The 24,215-nt window shown below is 40.8% G+C and overlaps 1 protein-coding gene across 1 annotated transcript in view; it reads left to right on the top strand.

Annotated features, from left to right (window-relative positions):
- DLGAP2 (DLG associated protein 2) overlaps nt 1-24,215 on the top strand; it is a 405,020-nt gene that overhangs the window by 253,550 nt on the left and 127,255 nt on the right. The window contains exon 4 of the mRNA XM_039528234.1: nt 16,362-16,427. Coding sequence (XP_039384168.1) covers nt 16,362-16,427 — 66 coding nt within the window. The remainder of the gene's footprint in view (nt 1-16,361; nt 16,428-24,215) is intronic.

Raw genomic sequence — 24,215 nt, 5'->3', positions numbered from 1 at the left:
TAAGAGGATAGCAAAAGGATGAGGGATATTGAAGGCGGAGGCGGGGGAAGTAGGGAGTGTAAGTATGGAAAGGCTTTGAACTGATGGGAGACCTTAACATCCCAGATATATATTAGAGAACAAATGCTATTAATAATGGTTCCACCAGCGGACTTTCTAATGTAATAGCTGGCAGATTTCTTCACCAAATAGTCACTGAACCAGCAATAGGTGATGCTATTTTAGATGGCTTTGCATAAATAGTGAGGATGTTATAGAAGAGCTGGTTGTAGAAAATAACCTTGGATCAAATAATTGTGCATTGATTCGGTTTACATTAAATAGAAGGATAATCAAAACCAGGGCAGGTTTTTCAAGTTGTAAAAGGCAGACTTTGAAAAATAAAGGGAAGGTGCTACTGAACTCAACTGGACCAAAGAGCTCAGGGACTTAAATGTGGAATTCCTTTAAGTCAAAAGTGCAAAAGCTATCTGGAATTTGTGTCCCAAGTAAGGGGGGGGGGGAAAACTTGTAGGGAAGAACTCCAGACTTAACTTGATGATAGTAGGAGTAAGCAGAGAGCCTACCTAGAATGAAGGAGGAACTGATCAGCAAAGAAAGCTACATCTTGGAAGTCAGACACTGTAGAGATAAAGTGAGACTGGACAAAAGGCAAGCTGAGTTAGACCTTGTAAAGGAAATTCGAATCCATAGTAAACGTTTTTTCCCCATATACGTATAAAAAGAACAAGAAAAGAAGAACTGTTGTTGCTGTGCAGCGAGGATGGGATAGAGACTGAGGATAATCTAGGTATTTCCCCAAAACTAAATGAATACTTTGTCTCAGTGTTAAGTAAGGATGACAATGTAGAACATGAGGGACAAGGCAGGATGACTAATGGGAATGAGGACATAGAAATTGAAATTACCACATGTGAAGTGGAAGCAAAACTCTTTCAAAGAGTTTAATGCACTCAAATCAGGGTGGCGGGGACACACACACAAGATAATTTCCATCACATAAATTCTTCACATTGCTCCTAGTTGTATGCCAGGGATACGAAAGAAAGTCACCAAGAGAAAAAGGGAATCAGTAGCCACCAGCAGAAAGGGACCCAGAAATGGTTTACAATAACATAATTATAGTACATTACATATGTAAAATATAAACCACTTACAGTACTACATTGCTTTTGCAGAAGCTATATTAATGTGGGGTGTAATATTACAATTATTTTTATTCATGCTATGTTTTATTTATTTTTGGATTCATCACTGGAGGCAATTCAGAGTCATGTAAATTAAATATATGTGCAAGTTATTCATGGCCCTTATGTGGATACAAGTTGCCTATGTAGCCTCCATGCTACAAAGGTAAAGGTACACTGCTAATCAGTTCCTAGGTACTTTTCTATTAGTATTACAGTAGTCTAATGAGTTTAAACATCTGGAAGTCTTTTGTGTTTCCATATTTTGTCATGATATTTACTTGCCATTTATTTTATTCCAGTCTTTATCAGCAACTGAAGTTAAATGCCTTAATTTCATCTTCCTACTTACCACTCTCAAGCATTTGTTTTTTTGATGTTTTATATTGTTCTTCCTGATCTTGTGTCTCATCTTCATTCTTATTGTCTTCCACAAAATGAGGAGGGAGGGAAATGCCATTGTTAAATTGCTTTCGGTGTAGTTTGAGCTGTCTGAATTTCTTTTCAGTGTTGCACTGAACTGTAATGATTCTGACTCAAGTACGTTATATGCAGCACCATAACTTTGTGTCCAAACAATCAAACTGTACATATTTATTTCATTATGATTATTTATGTATTATGTTTGTTATGGTACTGCCTATGGGCCAACTGAGAATGGGGCCCCCTTGTTTGAGGCCTTGTGGGGTTTTGTTAGGAGGGAAGTAGCTAAATGGAAAGACAAAGGTTTGGAGGAAGGAGATGGGAAGGGATTGGAGCGAATAGCCAATCAGTTTTGAGGACAAGAGCATTCAGAGTGAAGCAGCCTGATGACATCACTCGTTTAGTTTTGGGGAAATACCTAGATTATCCTCAGTCTCTATCCCATCCTCGCTGCACAGCAACAACAGTTCTTCTTTTCTTGTTCTTTTTATACGTATATGGGGAAAAAACGTTTACTATGGATTTGAATTTCCTTTACAAGGTCTAACTCAGCTTGCCTTTTGTCCAGTCTCACTTTATCTCTACAGTGTCTGATTTCCAAGATGTAGCTTTCTTTGCTGATCAGTTCCTCCTTCATTCTAGGTAGGCTCTCTGCTTACTCCTACTATCATCAAGTTAAGTCTGGAGTTCTTCCCTACAAGTTTCCCCCCCCCCCTTACTTGGGACACAAATTCCAGATAGCTTTTGCACTTTTGACTTAAAGGAATTCCACATTTAAGTCCCTGAGCTCTTTGGTCCAGTTGAGTTCAGTAGCACCTTCCCTTTATTTTTCAAAGTCTGCCTTTTACAACTTGAAAAACCTGCCCTGGTTTTGATTATCCTTCTATTTAATGTAAACCGAATCAATGCACAATTATTTGATCCAAGGTTATTTTCTACAACCAGCTCTTCTATAACATCCTCACTATTTATGCAAAGCCATCTAAAATAGCATCACCTATTGCTGGTTCAGTGACTATTTGGTGAAGAAATCTGCCAGCTATTACATCAGAAAGCAGCCTGATGACATCACTATCCAACATCCTTGCTTACACTGCTTCACAGCTACTCCTGCCAGTTTAAGGCCACATCCACACTAATAACTGTTGCTAGTATAATAATGTAAATTGGGGGTGTGATTTTTTTTTACATTTCTATACCAGCAAAACCCCTACCATTGATTTAGTTAAACCAGCAAGAAAGTTTATTTTGATTGGGAAACCATGGGTATAAGCTACACCAGCTGAAGTACTTTTTTGCCAGTATAAGATCTGACTACACTAAGGGCTTGGCTACACTTGAGAGTTGCAGCGTTGGTGAAGGCTTTCCAGCGCTGCAATTAGTAACCGTCCACACCTGCAAGGCACATCCAGCGCTGCAACTCCCTGGCTGCAGCGCTGGCTGAACACCTGGTCTGCTTGGGATGTAGCGAGTGCAGCGCTGGTGATCCAGCGCTGCTCATCTAGTGTGGACACACACCAGCGCTGTTATTGGCCTCCAGGGTATTAGCAGATATCCCAGAATGCTTTTAACTAAATTACTCTCTTTGTTTTGTTATGCAGCCTCTCTTTGTTTTGTTGTGAACTCGGAGCTCCGGTGCTCCGGGAGCTGCTTATCAAACACCTCCTGTTTGCTGTGATCAATCTGTACCTGACGGTGAACAATCAAATGAGATAACCCCTGTGAATGAGGCAGGCAGGGAGTGAGTGTTTGCTTGACAGAAACAGTGGGGGCAGAGGGGAGAGAGGGAGTCCGTTGGATGCAGGCTGTTTGCAGTTAAGGGTAAGGGATCGGGAACATTTTCTGATTTTGCAAGACAGGAAGCTAACACACAGTGTTGGCTCCAAAAATCCACTCTCTCTCTCTCCCCCGCTCCCTGTCACACTACGCCCCACCCCACCCCCCTCTTTTGAAAAGCACATTGCTGCTACTTGAACGCTGGGATAGCTGCCCATAATGCATCACTCCCAACAGCGCTGCAAATGTGGCCACACACCAGCGCTGGTAGCTGTGAGTGTGGCCACACACTAGCGCTGTTCCTACACAGCTGGATGACCAGCGCTGTAAACTCCCAGCACTGCAACTCTCAAGTGTAGCCAAGCCCTAAGAGGGTTTTCTGGTATAGCTATATTAGAAAACCTTTTCTAGTGTAGTCTTAAGTCTCTGGTTGGTTCCTTCCTGCAATTTCTTTCCCCAAGGCCACATGCATGGCTTCTGGGAGGAGTGGGACAACATAGCCTTAGTGCTTCCAGAAGAGAGGATCTCTTCTGCGTGGTTCTGAGCTGGGAGCTGTTGTTGGCTTACTGATGATCAGTGTCCGCTTTTGATAAGTGCCTCTTGCTCATATGCAGTAACAATAAGATTGGAATTTGCACAAAAATATGACTAATTCCCATGTCCTGATGCTCCCTGAACTCTTAGAGGATACCATAATGTCAGATGGAACTTTCCTCTGGAATTGGATAATTTCAGAGGAAATATCTCCCCTTTCCTCCATAACTGAAAACTTCAGAGAATGGGTCTCAGCAATTACATCAGTGATTATGATATTCTTCCCAAATGTAATGAAATGAATCCTCATCCAATACTCCCAAACTCTTATGTATCTTGTGAAGTCATTTGCAGCTGTGCGAAGCAAGCACAAAACGCTACTACTCTCATTAGGAGTGTCTTACACGTGTTTGGCCCGCACTTTGCCCAGGAATAAATAACTATACAAATGCAAAGCCGTTGAAAAATAGCCCCATTGGTTCTAAATGCTCCACAGACATAGCTCTAGCTAGATGATCCTCCCATTCTGTGAGCAACTAAAAGTCCCACTGAAATCCAGGAATGCAGGATCTCTCCCCAGAATGGGATTGAAAGATTTGTTCTGATGAAGAGACGGCTATTGTGTGTACGGTACAGCATGTATCCAGCTGTACTGTACACAGGTTTCAGACACAGAGTACATATACATGAATTATAATTTTGGCATGTTGCACAACACTAGAAAACAATAGGTGTGTCCTGTGTGAAATAAATCCCTGGATTGGGATGAGAAATACATTTCCTTCCCACATGTTTCCTCACCTTTGTGGAACGGTTCTGTGTAAGAAACTAGTTTAACTCCATTAACCTGGGGGATTTCTCATGCCTTTCATCCCCAAAACCAGGATTCAGAAGTGGCCTTAGACCAGAGGTGGGCAAACTATGGCCTGCAAATCACATCTGGCCTGTGGGACTGTCCTGCCCGGCCCCTGAGCTCCCGGCAGGAGAGGCTAGCCCCCAGCCACTCCCCTGCTGCCTCCCTCCCCTTCCGCCTCACCTCGCCGCGCCACCAGCGCTCTGGCCCACCACTCCTGCCAGGCAGTGTGGGCAGCGTGGCTGGCTCCAGCCGGGCGGTGAGGCTGCGAGCTCCTGCTGCTCTGAGTAGCATGGATAGGGGGCGGCAGGTCCCTGGGGGCAGTTAGGGGACAGGGAGCAGGGGACAGTTTGATGGGGCAGAGGTTCTGGGGGGCCAGTCAGGAGACAGAAAGCGAGGGGGGCTTGATAGGTGTGGGAATCCCGAGGGACTGTTAGGGGGTGGGGGGGTGGATAGGGGTCAGGGCAGTCAGGGGACAGGGAGCCGGGGGGGGGTTGGATAGGGAGTGGGGTTCCAGGGGGGCGGTTAGGGGCAGGGGGTCCCGGGAGGGGGCTGTCAGGGGACAAGGAGTAGGGGGGTTGGATGGGTCAGGGGTTCTGAGGGGGGCAGTCAGGGGGCAGGAAGTGGGAGGGGGCAGATAGGGGGTGGGGATCAGGCTGTTTGGGGAGGCACAGCCTCCCCAACCCAGCCTTCCATACAGTTTCGTAACCCCAATGTGCCTTGGGCCAAAAAGTTTGCCCACCCCTGCCTTAGACAGTAAATCAGACAATCTGCATAGGTACGAGAGGACAAGATATAGTATATTTATGTTACCAATGATACATCTGTCCATTAATAACCAAAAGAAAACCTCTGGTGGTGTTTTAACACATTTCCTCAGAAATCTTTCAGAAGTTTTTAAACAGATACATTGTGTTTGCTGATTAAGCCTGGGGATATCTAAAGGACTACAACTGTTGATAAATGTCAGTATATTGACATTAGAACACAGTCTTCTTATAAAATAAGATACTCAGTCCATGCAGAAGTTTTAACATAGAACCTAAAGCAATTACAGTGGTAGAATGAAGGCTTCAGATTTGCATTCAGGTAGGACTTGCATTTACATTAGATTAGGGTATAATGAATACTGCTTTTAGTATGGATGATGCTTAAACTGACTGCCTTACTCAACACAGACAGCACTTAAAAATGAAAACCTCACTAGTTCATGATGAAGATTTTACAGTATTTGAATAGAAGCCATGCTAGTGCTTCACAAATGGATCCTTTTTATGCATTTCCTGGCTATGCACATCTTTTTGGAATTAAGGTGTTTTATCTTATAATCTTAGCTGACTTCTTTTAAGAGATGACTTTATAATCTGCATGAAAAAACTGTGGTGGCAGTGGTTGGCTTTAACCTGATAAGGCCCTCTAGGCTAGAGAGGAAGAGTTGTAGAATTGATTTGTGTATGCTGTTTATCTGAATGTGACTTTGCTGTAATCAGTTTTAGCTGCTGTCCACTTTCACACAATCATGTTCATTCTGTCATACATTGATAGGTGATGTGGTTTTGGTGACTCTGAATTTCCCTCTGGTCTGTTTCAAATGTGAAGGTTGTGTGTAGACAGACTGTATAATTTCATTCAGGTTACTTTTTTTACCCTGAATCCAGAGTACAAATGCAAAAATTGTATTTCTCTCCAAGTAAAGCCATTGGTAATTGTTAGAGCAGTGGTGGAATGTGGACTGGTTGTATGGCCATACACAAACTGGAGCTGGAAGTCCAACATTAAAACTAATCACTGCCATTGTCCTAACAGAGCAGCAATAAAGCATTAATTAAAGACATTGGAAATCCCATCCTTGGGGAACCAACTGGCTAAAAACATGTGGGTCTTATTCATGGCTTTCTGGAAAATAAAACAAACTCTAAATTTTAAAGCCATTGCAGTATCTTTTAAAAATGCCAGAGTGACAGCCCTGGAAATTTGTCTAATTAGATGTAACTAATGGTCATGTGGAGGCAAGATTCCCCACATTGCCATACTGATGTGACTTGACCATAACCAGGAGGGCATGTAAGTGGTTGAGAGGTTAATTTATTCTCCTTGCCCCTTTGCTCCTAAGACAGCTAATTAGGAGTGTTGGTTTTCCCTTGGGAATTGGACAGATCCTGCAGATTCATTTTCAGTCAATGAGTTTGTCACTACCAATCCAGTCTTGAACTGAGCACTGAAGCAGAAGTGATAATGTTAATATTCTAGTTCCACTTCCCTGACCCACTCTATGCCCCTACTTATATCTTTCAGTAAACAAAGACATGGAGCAGAAAATATGGATTCTAAGGCCAGTAATTGGTTTTACTTTTTCAATGTGAACTTTAAAACTACCACACAATTCTCCTTCCAGTCCCCCCAGAATTGAATAACACAATAGCAAATATATAATATTATAGCTAAAGATTATTAAAACAAATACACTTCAAAAAGAAATCACTGGATACAAATATACTACATTTAATATTTTATTGCATGTATTCTGACATGCTTAAATTGAAATTATTTTCTGCTAAAGGACTCTGTAAAAATAATATTGTGAGGTTACATGTTTACAGGGGCTCAGTTGTTTCCAGTTCAAATATTTTCAGCTTGCAAATAGATACATAGTTTTTCTTCTAACTGAAAACTCATCCTAAGATCCAAGACTCAGGCTGGGTTCTTTCCTGCATTGTCACAAGTGGGGAAAAAGGCCAGTTTATGCTCCAGTGACATTTATCTAATGCCAGTGCCCTTAGTGGGTTAGCAAAGGTGTACGTGATTGCTTTTGTGAGCTGTAATGTGTAAGTGAACCCCTATACGTGTGTGGAATGCCATTGACTTCAGCTCTGCATGGTTGCAGGTGTCTGCCCATGTATAATAGCTTGCAGGAACAGGATCTTAGTGAGTGATTCTGTTGATGAATTGGAAACAATAGAAACTGGCTTATTCTTTCTTAGCTGTGTTATATAGCTGGATTACTAGAAGTGAATGGTGGTAGATATTTTTGTTCCCAGATTAAGAAACTATGACTCTGAATGCACACAGGATGCAGATCTGAGAAAAAAAGTGTCATTGTTCTAAGAGCAGAAATAGACATTAATGACCCTGTCAAGTTTTTGATTTGTCCTTTACTCATTGTTCAGTGTTTAGGAAATGAACAAAATACATTTGTACACATTTTTAAATAAAGTCCTATATATTGATCCTCCCCTTTCCCCTCTTTCCACACACACATATCTTGACACTGGCATATCTTTTTCCTTATGCATCAACATCATTGTTATTATTATTTATTTGTATTGAAGTATGTGATGGGGTATAGAAACCCCACATTGGAGAGCAAGGGGTTAAGGAGCAGCTCTGAGCCCAGGCAGCCCTGCCCAGCTCCACCTGCAAAGCCTGCACAAGTTGGGGGGGGGCCTAAAAGGGGACGCAGAGTAGCTCAGAAGGGGTCAGGCAGGGGAAGGGAGCAGACCTCTGCTCTGAGCTATGAGGAAGTACTGCCCAGGAGCTCTCATGGCCAGAGATCTGGAAAAACAGACCCAATAGAAACCTACAAAGAAGAGACTGGTGACTGACTTGGAAGGTCAGAGACTTTATGCGTAATTCTGTAATTTACTCCATGGGGAAAAGGGAAACTTGGGTAGGAAGTGGTCTGGGGTCAGCTGCGTAGCACCTCAAAGTGTAGAATGTAGCAGCCTGCCATCAGACCCTGGATTGGATCCTGGTGGAGGCGGTGAGCCTGGGCTCTCCTACCCCCTCTCAAAAGACCGGACAACAACAGAAGCCTTTACTTCGGTAGGGATGCAGCTGGGGAAGACCCTGACTGTTCCAGGGCCAGACCCCAAAGTCCCTGTACTAAGGTGAAAGCCCTGAAGTGCTCAGGGGAGCTGAGGGACAGGACTATATCTGAAAAGGAGCAACTGATCTCTGGCTCCTTGTTTTGGTTACTGTTATATCTGAGAGGGAATGGTGCATTGTTTACAAGCGATACTTAAATTCCCCACTTGGTTAGAAAAATGCTAAAGGAGATCAGATTTTGAGTCTCATCTAATTGAAAATCCATCCTTCTCTCTCCTCACGAGGCATGTGGATTCAGAAGAAGCTTCATTGTGTTGGTTTGGAGCTTACAAAATATGAATGAGGATTTGCAAAAACAAGCTACCCAAACTTGTCCCATCTCTACAAATACATGGTGGCTTTGTGATCTAGTGCCAAAAGGCTTTATTGTAAGTGATCAAAGCTACAACTGACACTAATTACTGTTTTCTTTTAGTCCCAGAAGGAGAACTCCTGCTTTTGTTCATATTCCATACCCTATCAGGGACAGATCCTTCTCATATTAAATGTCTTCAGTATTCATAAACCAATGAATACCATGATTAACCCAATATCTCTGGTTCAGCGAATTCAGTTTATCTCTAATGTTAGAGGTTATATTGACAGCACATCTGGAAAACTGGACAAGCCTGGCAGTGATTGAAAGTACTTGTGGGCCTCTTGCAATACAGTCAAACAAAGTTATAAAAGTAGAATGCCATGATTTCCTAGGCAATAATTACAGTAAAGCTGTATATATTTCTTAGAGCCAAATAATACATGTTGGACTCAAAGGTAGTAAGCTTCAAAGGTAGTAAGCTTCAAAGGTAGTAAGGCCACATTGCTTGTCTATCTTTGTATTGACAGCTACAGTGTTACAAAAATTATGTTGTGCCTAATATAATTTGACATGATGTTCTTAATAATTTAAAGCAAGAAGTTACTGGATTTTAAAAGTCCAACTTAAAGTGCATTCTAGATGGACTCATACAACCAACTGTATTTACAATGATGCCTTAGATCTCAAAATGTTTTACAAATTATCAGTGCCTATCCCCATTTCCCAGGTAGATATGCTGAGATAGAGTGGTATAGTAGCTGCTCAAGGTGACCTGATAATCAGTGAATAAAATCCAGGCACCAGGTTCTCCTCCCACAAACATGATCAACTCCAACTGAAAGCAATGGAAATGTCTTGCCTGGGGAGATTCCAAGCCTATAATGTGTGACTTTTAGTACATTCTCACCACTAGAATTACCATAAGTTCCACACTAATCATTAGTCTGTGCATTGACCCAGTTTGGTCTCATTTCTAGTAAGTTTTCAAGTAAATTAACATACTAAACAAGCATTCTGACACCAAGATGCAGCATTAGTTTTGAAATGACAAGCACACAATGATGCCAGAGTGACTCAACATAGTTTCCTGACATGGCTTCCCCGTTTACCTTTCACTGTACAGCAAGGACCTATGCAGAGTGTATAAACATCAGCAGAAGATCATTGTGAAAGCACCCTCTACATGTTCCCATCTGAAGGAGGGTACAGTAGGCACAGAACACATATACAGCAGGTTCCAGTTAATAGGAAGCTGGATATTGACAACTTCTTCTTAATAGCAACATTTTGCCAGAACCGATCCCATCCCATTAACTTTCATGTCCGTGGGATTCAGATATTGGCAACGGCATGCTGCTTATTAACAACATTTTTTGGAAGAGAGACCACAGCTGGAGGCAGGTTTCCGAGGCTGCAGCCTGGGAAGGAAGTGGTGCGGGATGCTGAGCACCCACTACAGGCAGGTTTCCGGGGCTCTAGCCAGGTAAGGAAGTACTGGAACTTCCTTACCTGGCTAGAGCCCCCTGCCTCCCCTGCCTGCAGCCTTGCACACCTCCTTGTGGACAATTCTCAGCTTGTCCCATCACTTCCTTTTGGGGCTGCAGCCCTGCAAACCTGTCTGCATACAGGGACTACACAGGAGGCAAGGGGCTACAGGCTGGGAGGGGAAGCTGTGGGGAGGAGAGCAGCAGCCTGAATGTTGGAGGTGCTTGCTACCTCTTACTGTGCTCTCTGGACTATGCCCGGCTGGGGGGCTGCACCCAGTGAAGGAAGCACTGGACGTACTGAGTCCTGACCCCTGGAGAGTGCACGGAGATGTACAGCTCCACATGTGCCCAGCATCCCCACTCCCTGTAGAAAGCCCCAGCCTCTTTCTCCCTGCTGCTGCCCTGCCTGCAGGCAGCTCTGCAGCACTACAGCCAGGGAAGCCATATCCCAGTGCTTCCTTCCCTGGCTTCTGCCCTGTAAACCTGCCTTCTGCTTATTAGCAGCTATGGGGTTGCCAACAAATGGAATCTACTGTACAACATTTTTACTATATTGATTTTATTGAGGAAGACTTGGAGGATGGAGACAAAGCCCTGAGATCAGCCCAGAAGGAAATCAAAAGACTGGAGATTTAGTCGGAAGATTCAGAAATATTTGCCCTGCTGAATAAGGACATCATTCATGCTGCTTAGCTAATGAATTTTATTTAGATAACGAATTGTTATTTACCCGTGTACATTTTTGGTTGTCTACCATGGAGCCTGAAATGCAATAAAATGTGTAAATGGATCATTCGGAAGTCTCACCGAAACCCTTCCAGTTTTGAAAATTCAGCAGAAAGGGGCTTTGGGGAATTTTTAGGGTTTTTCTCTCCGGAGCCATTGTTTCAGGTTTCCTCTTTTCGTTATAAGATCATTGCTGATTTCAGTAAGGACAAATCAGCATTTAGGCTCCCTGGAAAATAGAACTGTACAGACACAGGCAACTTCTTCAGCTTTATTTAACAGGCTTTATGACTGACTAGCTTTTTCAAACAGCCAGGTTTCAGCTGGCTGGAACTATATTGTATGTACAAAGTGGAAGGATTAGACTGGAAAGAGAGATCTAGGCTTCATCAATCCTTCTTTCTTATCTGCTGCACAGATAGTAGCAAACGGCACTAAATTAAATACAAGGACTTATTCAACATTTACTAACATAACCTATCAGAAAACTTTGCCTGTATAAGGAGAAAAGCCAAACTAATCATTATCTTTATTTACATGCGCAATGAATTCTCCAGTTTGTGAAGTCTCCAGATGGTACGTAAAAGGAAATGGGGTAAAACCAATAGTGGTGTTGATAGGAAAAATAAGAGCAACTTGGCAAAGTGACCAAATTTCTTTTGTTTTTCCCACTGCCCAAAGAGGGCACCCAAAAAAGTGGCCCCCAAGAGTTTAACATAATCTTTAATTTTTGTTATAATCATGGTTTCCAATTTAAATCCACTCCTTCCCCTGCTCTGTGTATCTGCCACACACTGATACACTGTCAAAACAACGTACAAGGGTAGTCTATTACTTGCTAAGAACTGATAGTATGCCAGGTGCTATATAAGACACAAAAAATAACAGTACCTGCCTAAGGAGTTTACAGGCTAAAAGAGAGACATAGCTAAGGTAAGATGCACTAGGAGACCCAGAGGAGGCTGATAATTGATTTTTAATTTATTTATGAAGTTTAATATGAATTTTAGCTCAGTCTGTCTCCCATGCAGCATTGTGGTGGCGAAGGCAGATAACTGATTGTGAGCCTTGCTGAAGAGCGCCTTTGGAAGGGTTGTCAGTGAGGAGAGGGTGAGCCCTTACTGCACTTGGATTGGGAGCTTGTTCCCTGGAAGGACACGGGATTGACAGGGTTGGATCAATGCGGGAGGAGGCTATTATTAGTAGAAGCTTACTATATGAACAGGGAGGCTATGGTGTGGGAATCGGTGATGCCTAAGAGGAGGCAGTTGCTGTAATAAAGGTAGGAAAGGACCAGGGCTTAGTCACGTTCACTAAAATATTGCTCTTAGCTGCTGCTCATATGTTTTAATTCAGATTAAAAAAATTGAAGTGTAGATGAAGTGTTTCATCAGGCCAAGGCTCTTCCTGGTTGCCAGCACAGTTCCTTGGACAATAGACAAACAGTGAGGTGGTAGTTAGAGTTGACCAGAGACTGCTTTAACCTGTATTGGAGGCTGAACTTTCTGCTGACTGGCCTCAGAATATGAGGAACATAAAATGACCATCCTTGACTCACTGAATGAAGCAGAGTTCAGCCAGAACAGAAAACTGGGGCCTGAGGCGTGGCTGCTTTCATAGATTAGTGCCTTACGGCATCGCTTGATTAGAAATTCAGCTTTCACAAAAGCAAATAGACATCTAGGTACTTTTTGGCCTGCCATTTTCCCCATGACACTCACATACAACTCCCATTGAAGTCAACAGGAGTGTTATGCTCTTCTGAGGACAGATTTTGGATTTCTCTTTATATTAATCTATAATGTGTGCACTTGAAGGAGACTTAACTAGTAATTGTTTCTGTTGCCTGCAGCATGTGAGTGCTTTACATTATTCAAATCCTTAAAATGTAAATCATCCTATTTTCATAATCTCACCTTTATTGTCATTTTCTTTTTTTTTTCTAAGCCTTTGCACTTTATCCCTCATCGAGTAGTTTCACATTAAGGTTAGCATTATCATGTAAAGCGGCTGCTTTCAAATCCTCTGGAGTTAGTGCCACTGCAGGCAGTGGAGCAGCTGGCACAATTTGGATCTGTGTTCTAGGATGAGGAAAGTAACAGATGATCCATGCATGCAAGTATTTTAGAATGTTAGAACAATGCTAGAATGACACAAGAACGCTATGAGTGTGTAGCACAATGTGCCCTGCTTCATTACCATTAAATAGGAAAAACACTAATGAATGAAAGCTTATTTTAATTTTGTTAGTTGATAATAAAAATGATTATTCATGGGAAAAAATGTAACCAGACCAAACAAAAGCCATCCATGCCTTTGTTAAAGGAATTACAGTATGTTGGAGTAATTGTTTAAGAACCTCAGACAAAGATTATCCTTGTAATGCCACAAGAGTCACTGAGACCTTTGATTAACTTTGGCTTCATCAGTGCAGAATGCATGAATTCAATTTATTCAAAGGCTGACTGAACTGACACTAGCCATGTGTGGGGAAAAGATCTAAGCACTAAGGTTACATGTGAATAGTTATAAATTTATGATAAAAAATATAAGGAGAATTACTCCTTATGCCTGGGACTTAAACTGGAAGTAATTCTCTCCCCCACAGCAGAGTTATAGATCAAGGTGTTTTACATGAGTATTATGCCTTGCGCTGAAGTATTTGGCCACCATTCAAGGCAGAATACTACTCTGAAGTATGACAGTTCTCACATCCTTATGCAATTTAACTGTCTACATATTGCCATACGTTATACTAGTGGAATGCATCTCAAGCAGTAAGGAGTTTATTCTTACAAGGGACCAATCAGGTAGGGAAGGATTATCTTCATTTTACAGATGGGGAACTGAGGCATAGAGAGATTAAATGACTTCTTCAGGGTTACACAGGAAATCATGTATCAGAGCCAGAATCACAATCATGGGCTCCTGAGTCTTGATCCTGTGCTGTAACCTTCCTTGATTGTTTGTGCTAATTGTTTTACATCTTTTCTCTGACCTCTTTTGGGCTTATTTATCCATCTTCTTCATCTCCCTTTGTTTATGTAACAGCCATTCTTCCTCTCCCCCCCCCCCCCCGCTCCCACTCCTTAGCAGCAAGGGCAGTTGGAAAAAGAATTAAGTTAGATAGAAGAGTTATTTCCCTCTTCTGTCTAAAATATGTCAAACATATTTTCAGAAATTTTCCTACAATTTTAGTGTAACTTGAGGTTGAGTAAATATGAATTTTACAGACTTCTAGCATGGGAGGAGTTACTGCATACATTTCTGTTTTCCTTTTTGATGATGATTTAGGTGTTTCTGGATGAATACATTGTTTGTGATTTCAAAATATAGCTAGTTGCACTAAATTACTGTCTTAAAGGAAAGCTTCTTTTTCACTAAGTTTCCTGTGATATTTGCTAACTATTTGCAAGAATTTAAAGGATCTTCTGGGTTTTGGGGGGACTCTCTTTTTTCATGCCTTCCTCTTGATTCTAGACTCCAATGCAGCTGAATTAGAGGCTTCACTTATGAGTTACAGTATATGCAGATCACATGGACACAGTCTCCATGGAAACTGTCTAATTTGTGCTTACATTCAATTAGAGTTGTCCATTACCTCTCCAAATGACATTTAATTTGAATACATGTGCCAGTCATTTTTTAAAATGGTATGAGATTCCTTTTCTGTCACTTAACTGACTAGATTTCTAGGAGGTTGAACGTGAATAAAAAAAGTGTATTTAACTATGATAAATGTAGGAATACATGTTACTTTTTCTGAAACTTTTTCAATATTTTCTGATTCTTTTCCATACACTGTCTGGACTATACTTCCCACTCTTATTCAATCAGTTATATTAGCCGATGCCTAGAGTGAAGCATGACCAGGAACAAACATTTGTGAGTGTCTAAATTATCATTTGCAACCATGTTATTTAATTTGAGTTAATTGGAAATCAGTTAATTCACATTACCACACAACTAAAAACTGCAGACTAGAAAATGTACTAGGCCTAGAAATATACCAGGTGTATACCTTTATTAAATACAGCATTGAAATCTGCAAAAACTGTAATTTTGTTTTCATTATAAGTCAAACCACACAAACTACATACCTGATGTGGTGGTTATATAATCTTGGTATTTGAAAAGAAAAGCAGGTGTGGCCTAATTTGTAGCCTATTTCAAAGGTTTGAATGTCCACCTAAGAATAACAGTTGTATTCATGAATGTGAGTTAATTGGAAATCAGCTACTCAGATTATAACTCAACAAAAAGTAGTGTAGAGAAGCCCAGTGTATCACTGTGTTTGTTCCCTGAAAATGTGTGCCCTGTTTCCCAATTGGCTAAGCAATGGGAGACAGGAAGTACCTCTCCCTTCACTTCCACTCACTGTTATACTTTGGACTACTTGCGCTTTTGATTAAAAAACAGGGTCTGAGGAGAAATACTATGAAAGACTGTCTTGACTTAAAGAATTTCCTGGGAACTGTATCAGAAAAAAGTGAATAGGACCAAAAAAGTGACATGACAAAGAAAAAATATTGAATGTAAGGATAAGGATAATTTTAGGTACTTATACACCCTTTCTGATTGTAGTTTCAGAGCAAGTAAAGTTATTCTACTAAGGCACAGTGAGGCTAAGTGACGTTCCCAAGGTCACACAGGAAATTTGTGGTGAAGAGAATTGAACTAAAATGCCAAAAAAAAAGTCACAAACACAAAATTACTGGACCTTATATGTTCAAACTTCAAAAGATTAAGTTGTGAGTGAAAGAAAATAGGCTGAAAATCATTGATAGCAGTGAAATAAGCAGAGAAAAATGGGAAGTATTTACAGCTGGAGAAGTTAAAATAAGAATTCTTTCCAAAGTAACTAAAAAAGGAAACCTAAAAGGGCACCAGAAATCAATGTGACTAAGCAGAGATGGAAAAAGCAAAATGCAAGATAAACAAAAGGCTTTTATTGATACAAAGAATCTGCCCAGGTGGGAAAGTTTCAAAACCAAATGAAAAGCATGAAAATTTAGAAAAGCAAGAAGGGCAACAAATATTTGAGAATTTAAGATCCCTTTCCTCTTTCCCTCCCCCTACATCAATCAGCACATACAGTATGGTGAGTCATTTAAAAATGAATGGAGAGCTAATAGCCAGGAATATGGAAATATCAGAGTTATTAAATAGTTACTTTGTTTCTGTCTTTACAGAAGAAGAGGGTGGCGATCTGCTCAAGTCGGGGATCAGTTTTCCGGGGACGACAGAGGAGGAGCTAGGTACAGATATTATCTCTTAGATAACTTTATGCTAAATAAGATTAGAGGCACTTAAAGTAGACTAAGAATTAGGTCTGGATAATATGCAACCAAGAATTCTGAAAGGAATAAGCAAGGAAATTGATGGAGCTTTAATTTTTCCTAAGATATCCAGATTCAATTCCCAATTTGGAAAGTACTACAGAAAACCTTTATAAAAAAAAAGAAAAGAAAAGAAAAAGACCCTAAAGGAAAACTAAGAAAATATATAGTTTTTGTCAAAATGTTAATGTACCTTAGTAAAGTTCTTCACCCATATGTGCATATTTTCAAATTAATTAAAATTTTAGGGGTGTGGTTTATTTGTTTGTTTTTCTTTTTGAGTAGTTTTGCATTTTGTTAGGAATATTTAGCATTTCTGTCTAGACTGCTAAATTGTAAACTGAAAGTAAATCTTGATCGTTATCCTAAAGGATCTGGTTAGGAAACCCCCCCAGAAGAGCACAGTTTGATTAAGGAGTAGTGATTCAGGGTCAGGAGGCCATTGTGTTTAGTTCATCTCTTGGGGTGGGATTTTCAAAAGCAATCAGTGCTGGCCTAACTCTGCACCTATTGAAGTCAGTGGGAGTTTTGTAGATATCACTAGAAGAATATATGAGTTTTGAAAAACATGCATTTCCCAAGATTGCACATTAGAGATGAAAGATTAATGGAAAGAGTTATGGGATAAGGCATTAATAGTGCTGGATAGAAGATTGTACTAAGAAGAGATGAAAACTATTCAGTTTAGTAAGAGGTCACAAGTTAAATATTTCCACCTCCACCCTCTGTTTCTTCTCACACTGTATAAGGGCAGACATGGTTTAAAATTGTGGTTCAGTAGGATCCCTATTAATGGACGCAACACCAGATTACTATCAATGGGGGCAACACTACGCCTACTTTTTATGCCACTCTGGCTCCCAGCTGTCACCTTCCCTACCATGTGGGTGTTGTAGACGCTTTGTGCCACTGCAGCCTACCTACTGGGAACTTTCCTCTGCAGGATTTCTGAAGACAAAGCAAATAATATATAGGTCAATGCAAGCTGGTGCAGAAATATGTGGCTCCTTTAGGTGATTGGGCAGGCAGTAGCTAGTGGAGTTCCATGTAAGCAAAATGGAAAATAATTAATCAAGGAATAAGAGACCAGCCTCGGGAATAGATGCTAAATTGATCTATCATCCAGCATCCTGATTAGGAAAAGATTGTGGGGTTATTGTATAATATTAATTAAAACCAGTAGCAAATGTAAAGAACGATCAATAAGAAAAAAAGCTGCATCAGCAAAGGAAGAGAGGACACAAGAAAAGGTGATATTGTTACAGTATAAGCATTCACTAAATATTGTGTGCTGTACTCGTCATACCACACAAAAGTCTTTGTGATGGGTTGGAACCCCCATTTTGGGGTGCCACTGAATGTGCTGGGGTCCCACTGAGCCCGCCTGTTCTACGAGCCTGGGTTTCCCTTACTCTGTGCTGCTGGGACAGGCTCTCAAGCTCCTTTCTAGCACACACAGAGGCAGGGACACATCCCGCAGTAGAATCACACAGCATCTGGGATTAGCTCTCTGTGGGAGGATTTAGTTAGGGGAATGCCGAGCTCTCCTGTGCACACACCCTCTGGAGTGTAAACCCAAAATGATATTGTCTTGCACTGAATAGAGATCTATATAGTAGAAACTCATAAAAATCGCCCCCTCCCTCAAAGTGGAGGGAGATATGTACAACTCTTTGCCCTCCACCCCCAGTTATGAATTGCACAAACTGGGGTTTGGAATAAACAAAAAAAAAGTTTATTAACTACAAAAGGTAACTTTTCAGTGATTATAAGGGATAGCAAACAAAATAAAGTAGATTACTGAGCAAATAAAACAAAACACGCAACCTAAGCTTAATTCACTACAGAAACGGGTTACAAATAGTAATTTCTCACCCTAAATGTTGTTTTAGGCAGGTTGCAGAGTTTCTGCAGCCTAGCATTCCTTTTATTTCTCTTCACAGGCTAGACCCTGTCTCAGCCTGGACTCAGCCCTTGGCTTTCCCCAGCTTAGTTCTTTTGTTTCTTCTGGTGCTTTCAGCAGTCTTCCTTCTTGTGTGGAGAGGCAATGGAGAAGAGCCCTGATTGACCCACTTTCCAGCCTTAAATAGGATGTACATAAGGCAGGAATCCTTTATTTCCAATGGAAAAAATACCAGCGGTGTCCAAAGTGGTACTCCCTACCAGGTGACATTATCACGTGACCTTTTAGTGTTAACGCCACCATGAGACAAGGTTTATTTGTAACGTCCACAGGAAGGAACTCCAGGAAGATGAGAGATCAGCATCTTCAAAGACCCATTCTATTGTCTTTCCTAATGGCTCATTCAGGCTGATTGCCTACTGTCTAGTAGGCATTCCCTAAGTGCACACACAGTTGTAAATGTTACATAGTCAATATTCCTAACTTCAGATACAGAATGGATACATGCATACAAAGTGAATAATCACATTCAGTAAATCATAACCTTTCCAATGATACCTCACATGTCCCATCTCACATAAAACATATCTTAGTTATGCCATATTCATATTACAACATTTTTATGAAGAATATGGGGTGCAGCACCACAGTATTGTTCTCTTGGATTCCAAGTCCAACGAATCTGAGGTCCCCATTCTTCCCATATAGGAAATAACCTATGTAGGGGTAGGAAGTTCTTTGAGTTTCAATTTAAGTTTCCAATTAATTCTTCCCTCATGGACCTGTTGTGCATCCTCCCACCTTACTTCTGCAGAAGAAATCAGGGATTCTGCTTCCTTAACTGACAGATCACCAAGATATGTAATAGACAAGAGGCATCCTCATGGCAATTTTATGTAAAGGCTCAGTATGCATGATTGGGGGTGGAGGATACATAGAATTTATTCCATTATTTCCAATTCATTATTATGTGAACCAGAATAAGATGTCTCTGATGTGGAGTTTGGTCCTGTGCTCATTGAAATCAGCAGGAACCAGATCAGATCCTAAAAGGGAAACTTGCTTTTATCACTCGTACTCTAACCCAAACAACAGTTGGTATAGGAGAAATGTAGGCACCTATTGTCCCCAGCAGGATATGGGTAATTCTAATTGAAATTAGTGGAAGTCTCCTGTTGGCAGAGAATAGGGCCCCTGTTTTCTAATATTAAAGTGATTTTAGAAACAGCCTGCAATAGAGAGAAAAGACATGATGTCTTTGATGCACTCCGATCCCATAGGTGTGGGCTTTTGATCTGAGCATAGAACGCTGACCCAAGAAGTCCTGGTTTTGACACCGATTTGCCTGTAGTCTAGGGCAAATCACTTAATCTCTCTGCCTCTATTCTCTTGTTTCTAAAATTTGGATAATATTACCTGCCTAGCTTTCAGGGATAGTGTCAGGATTAACTAATGTTTGTAAAGTATTTCACAAATTTCAAAGCACTGTGTAAGTGCCAAATAGAATTATTAATAATCCCCTGCATAAAGCGAGATAATCTATCACGGGACAGGACCGAGATCAACTCTGGCATAGTATTGATTCTGCAAAACAGCTCATCAGTTTATACAGCCAAAAGCTTATTGGATTCTTTTAAAAAGGCTTACCAAAGCTTTTTAACCCACTTTATTCTCTAGGGTAATATTTCAGAGGTTTCTACATTGTTGTTTGTTTAATGGAGATCACAGTATGGAAAGAGCTTTCGTTATTATGAAATCTACTATCCAGTTTGATCCAGCATTCCTCCCATACCCAAATCCCCATTGTTTCCATTGGGAACATCCATGAGAGGCAACGTGGTCAACAAGGAAGGGCCTGGGAGTGGGAGTCATAAAATCTGACATGCTGCGTGACCTTGAACAAGTCACTTTAAATCTCTGGATCTGCAAAACTTAAGTTATTAAAACTTGCCTGCCGCAGTGCAATATGTTGAGATCTGTGATGATGTGTGATCTCTAAATACACAGTTTTATTAATATTATTATTAATGTAGGATTAGGCCCGTAGAGAGTAGCATTCTGTGAAACTATGCTTTATGCTAGAACTGTATTTAAACTGTAAAGTCCTAGGGCAGGGGCCTTGTCTCATTTTGGCCTGCAAAGTGACTATTGACTTTGGACACCACAAAGAAATGCTAGTCTGAGAGAAATAAGGAAAACGTGTTATATTTAAAGGGACCAAATTGTAAAAGAAAAGTTTGGAGGTGAGGGTTGCATTTCAAAAAAGTTTTAATGGGTGATTTTCATACTGGAATAAATAGGGAAAAGATAACCATTATCAAAAATGTATTGGGACAGTTGGTTTTTTATTCCCATTTGTAGCAATAAAGATATTTGTGTTTTACACGTTTTTACCACTCAGTGGGCAGTGTCTTGTATTTGACTCTATTCATATGAAGAATTGCTGTAAAAAGGGTTTTAATCGCACAAATTGAACATTATGGCTTAAGGCAGTATTAATAGGAAAGAAAGTTAGGATGGATACAACTTTTTCTGAAATAAACATTTAAACCCTGATCCTTCAATTTGATCTGTCTCGCTAGGTACTTATACAACCCTCATCACTGAGCATCTCTCAGTTATTAAATGTTTTTACCCTCATAACTCCCAGACTTGCCTAAGGTGTCACAGAAAGTGTGAATTAAAAACTCAACACTCCTGTATCCCAGTCCAGTATCCTATCCACTAGACCATCCCTCTTCCCAATGGTTCCTGATGACAGACCATTAGATCATCATGGAATGTAATGGGAGTCAATGGGACTCAGAAGCCTCCCCCTCCTCCCCAGATTGCAGGAGCAATATGTGCATTTGTAATTAGTAAACACACGAAGAAAAAATGGATCTTAGGTACTTATATGGCCCCCCATTAGGATCTGAGTACCTCACAATCTTTAATGTATTTATCTTAACAATAGCCCCGTCAGGGAGGGAAATGCTATTATTCTCATTTGACTTATGGAAACTGAGGCACAAAGTGTCTAAGTGACTTGCCTACTGTCACACAGGAAGTCTGTGGCAAGGCAGGGAATTGAAGCCAGGACTCACAAGTCCCAAGGACCATCCTCCCTCCTTATGCTGAAAAAGATATAAAATTATGCTTTTATATTTAGGCATGACAGTCCCGCTTAAAATGTATCTGCTGCCTCTTAAATAGAAGTTGTCCCAATATTTCTTTACATATCTATGTTTTGTATTTAACACCTGTGCAAATTATAAAAAGAAAAATATTTCTATGAACAAGTATTCATATTTTTAAATATACACCTCTACCCCAATATAACATGACCCAATATAACACAAATTCGGAAATAACATGGTAAAGCAGCATTCCAGGGGGCAGGGCTGTGCGCTCTGGCGGATCAAAGCAAGTTCAATATAACGTGGTTTCACCTATAGCATGGTAAGATTTTTTGGCTCCCGAGGACAGCGTTATATCAGGGCAGAGGTGTAGCTACTTTGTACCCTTTCTTTTCCCCACCTGCAAATATTTTAGTGGAGCATTTACTGGCAGGAATGGCCATAAACACAGAGAATTTTAATCAAATATTGGAGAATATTTTTGGAAAACAAATTTTGAACTTGAAATTGCATATATTCTTATCTGAAATCTGATTCTAAGTGTTACCCATCCAACCAGGGAACAGAACCATGCCATGTGACCTAAATATCCAATGAAAACTGATTAAATAGCCTGGCAAACTAACTGCTTACCAGTGTCTATAGACCAATAATTATGAGGCAGCTCATAATTCTAAATAATTCATTTAGAAAATGAAAACAGTGAGGCAAGTGCTATTCTTCTCTGCTTTAGCACCACATCATCTCGCAGTCAATTCTCAAACAGGAAAAGAGCTAGTATTCATAAAATAAATTATTTATAATGAATTATTCACCCATTTCTACTGTTGAATAGACAGTGGTTTTATTTATTCATTTGTCAAGAAGTAAAGTTGGTTTTTGGTACAAACCATTTTTGCCCTCTTACCTGGCCAGCTTGCTAGAGACGCACAAGTACTTTCAATGTAATGTTACCTCTTACAAAGACATATTGTATGTTTTAAATTTACTCTCATTACAGACAGCTAATATGCTGGGGTTTCTTATTTTATTCCTTAAAAACAAAATAATTATTCTGATTTGCTCTCGGTGTCCTTTCCTCCACTTGCTGCTCTTCCATAGTGAGTCTTAGACCCTATCGATGCTGGAATTTTTGAACTGATCTAGCTATGCCAGTGCAAGCCCCAGTGTGACCATGGGAAATCTCACAAAGTACCAGTCACAGTTGACACTGGTGCAGTGTGTCTCCATTAGGGGTTTACACCAGTGTAATTAAATCAGCATAATTATTACCAGGTCGAATTTCCCAACTCTAGCCAAGCCCTTATACAGATGCTCAGACACTTCAGTTCCGAGTTAATTTGCTATCTCAGAGACTTTTAAACTGAAAGTTTTACACACAGTTCCCTTTCCTTTGTGCAGTTCATTACTGCCAAAAGTAACTTTGTCTTCATCAGTAATCAGACAATGGCAGAATTAGACCATACACTCTCAAGGCGATGGTTCAGCACTTTGGAGATGGTTATGTAGCACATACACAGCCACACCTTCCCGTGGGCTGAGTCTATGACGGTCCTCCTTGCTTGCCACATAGGTGCACTAGGTCCCAGTGAAAATTAAGAGAGGCACTGAAAACTTGCATTATCTCCCACACACCCAGAATAGAGCTGTCAGCCGAGTAGAAAAGAGATAGCGACACTGGTTAAAAAATCTCAGTATGAAGGTAGTGGAGAGAAGGGTATTTTTCACCTGCCTACCATGGTAGCATATTTGAAAAGGAATTTTTCCCATTGTAGAGTCTCTCCCTGGTCTCTGTAGGAACTCATTAAGGCTAAAGAAAGCTCTTCAGTTCTGGTGGCTTGAGTGTGAGAGAAAATTCATTGTACGTGCTAGAGCTGTTAGAGGTTGTAGCCAGGGCTGGCTCCAGGGGTTTTGCCACCCCAAGCAGCCAAAAAAAAAAAAAAAGCCGCGATCGCGATATGCGGCAATTCAGCGGGAGGACCTTCGCTCCGAGCGGGAGTGAGGGACCCTCCCCCGCATTGCCGCCAAATACCTGAAAATGCCACCCCGCTCCGGAGTGGCCGCCCCAAGCACCTGCTTGATAAGCTGGTGCCTGGAGCCAGCCCTGGCTGTAGCAAGCAGTTGCTCCTGAAAATTCCTGAGTAGCTCTACAGTTTCAGGAGCAGATGCTATTCTCCTCTGCTTACCTTTAGTCCCAAGTCAACCAATGCACAGGCTCAGCTGACCCTGTGTTCAGCCTGTTTATGCAGCTGTCTAGTCATGCTCTACTCCTTACAGACATGTAAACCAGCCTGGGCATTAGTTCCAAATTTGTTAAAACAGTATCACTTTCTACAGCTCTACAAACATAAGGTTAAAATATAACAGCACTAATAATCAATATGCTAGCTCAGTCGTGAAGCCAGTTAGGTTTTTGCCCCCACCACTCCCCTTGGAAGTCTGTTCCAGAAAGTCACTCATCTGAGTGTTAGAAAACTTCATCTAATGTGAAGCCTAAACTTGTTTATGGCCAGTTTATAGCCATTTGTTCTTGTGTCAACACTGACACTTAACTTAAATAACTTTTCTCTGGTATTTATCCCTCTGATGTATTTATAGAGAGCAGTCATATCTCCCCTCAGCTTTCATTTGATTTATCTAAATGTGCCAAGCTTTTTGAGTATCCTCTTGTAATGTAGGGTTTCC

This window comes from Mauremys reevesii, linkage group 3, assembly GCF_016161935.1.
Source record: "Mauremys reevesii isolate NIE-2019 linkage group 3, ASM1616193v1, whole genome shotgun sequence".
In the NCBI taxonomy this organism is placed as follows: Eukaryota; Metazoa; Chordata; order Testudines; family Geoemydidae; genus Mauremys; species Mauremys reevesii.
The sequence above is the reverse complement of the archived record's forward strand: the minus strand, read 5'-3'. Positions and strand labels throughout refer to the sequence as shown.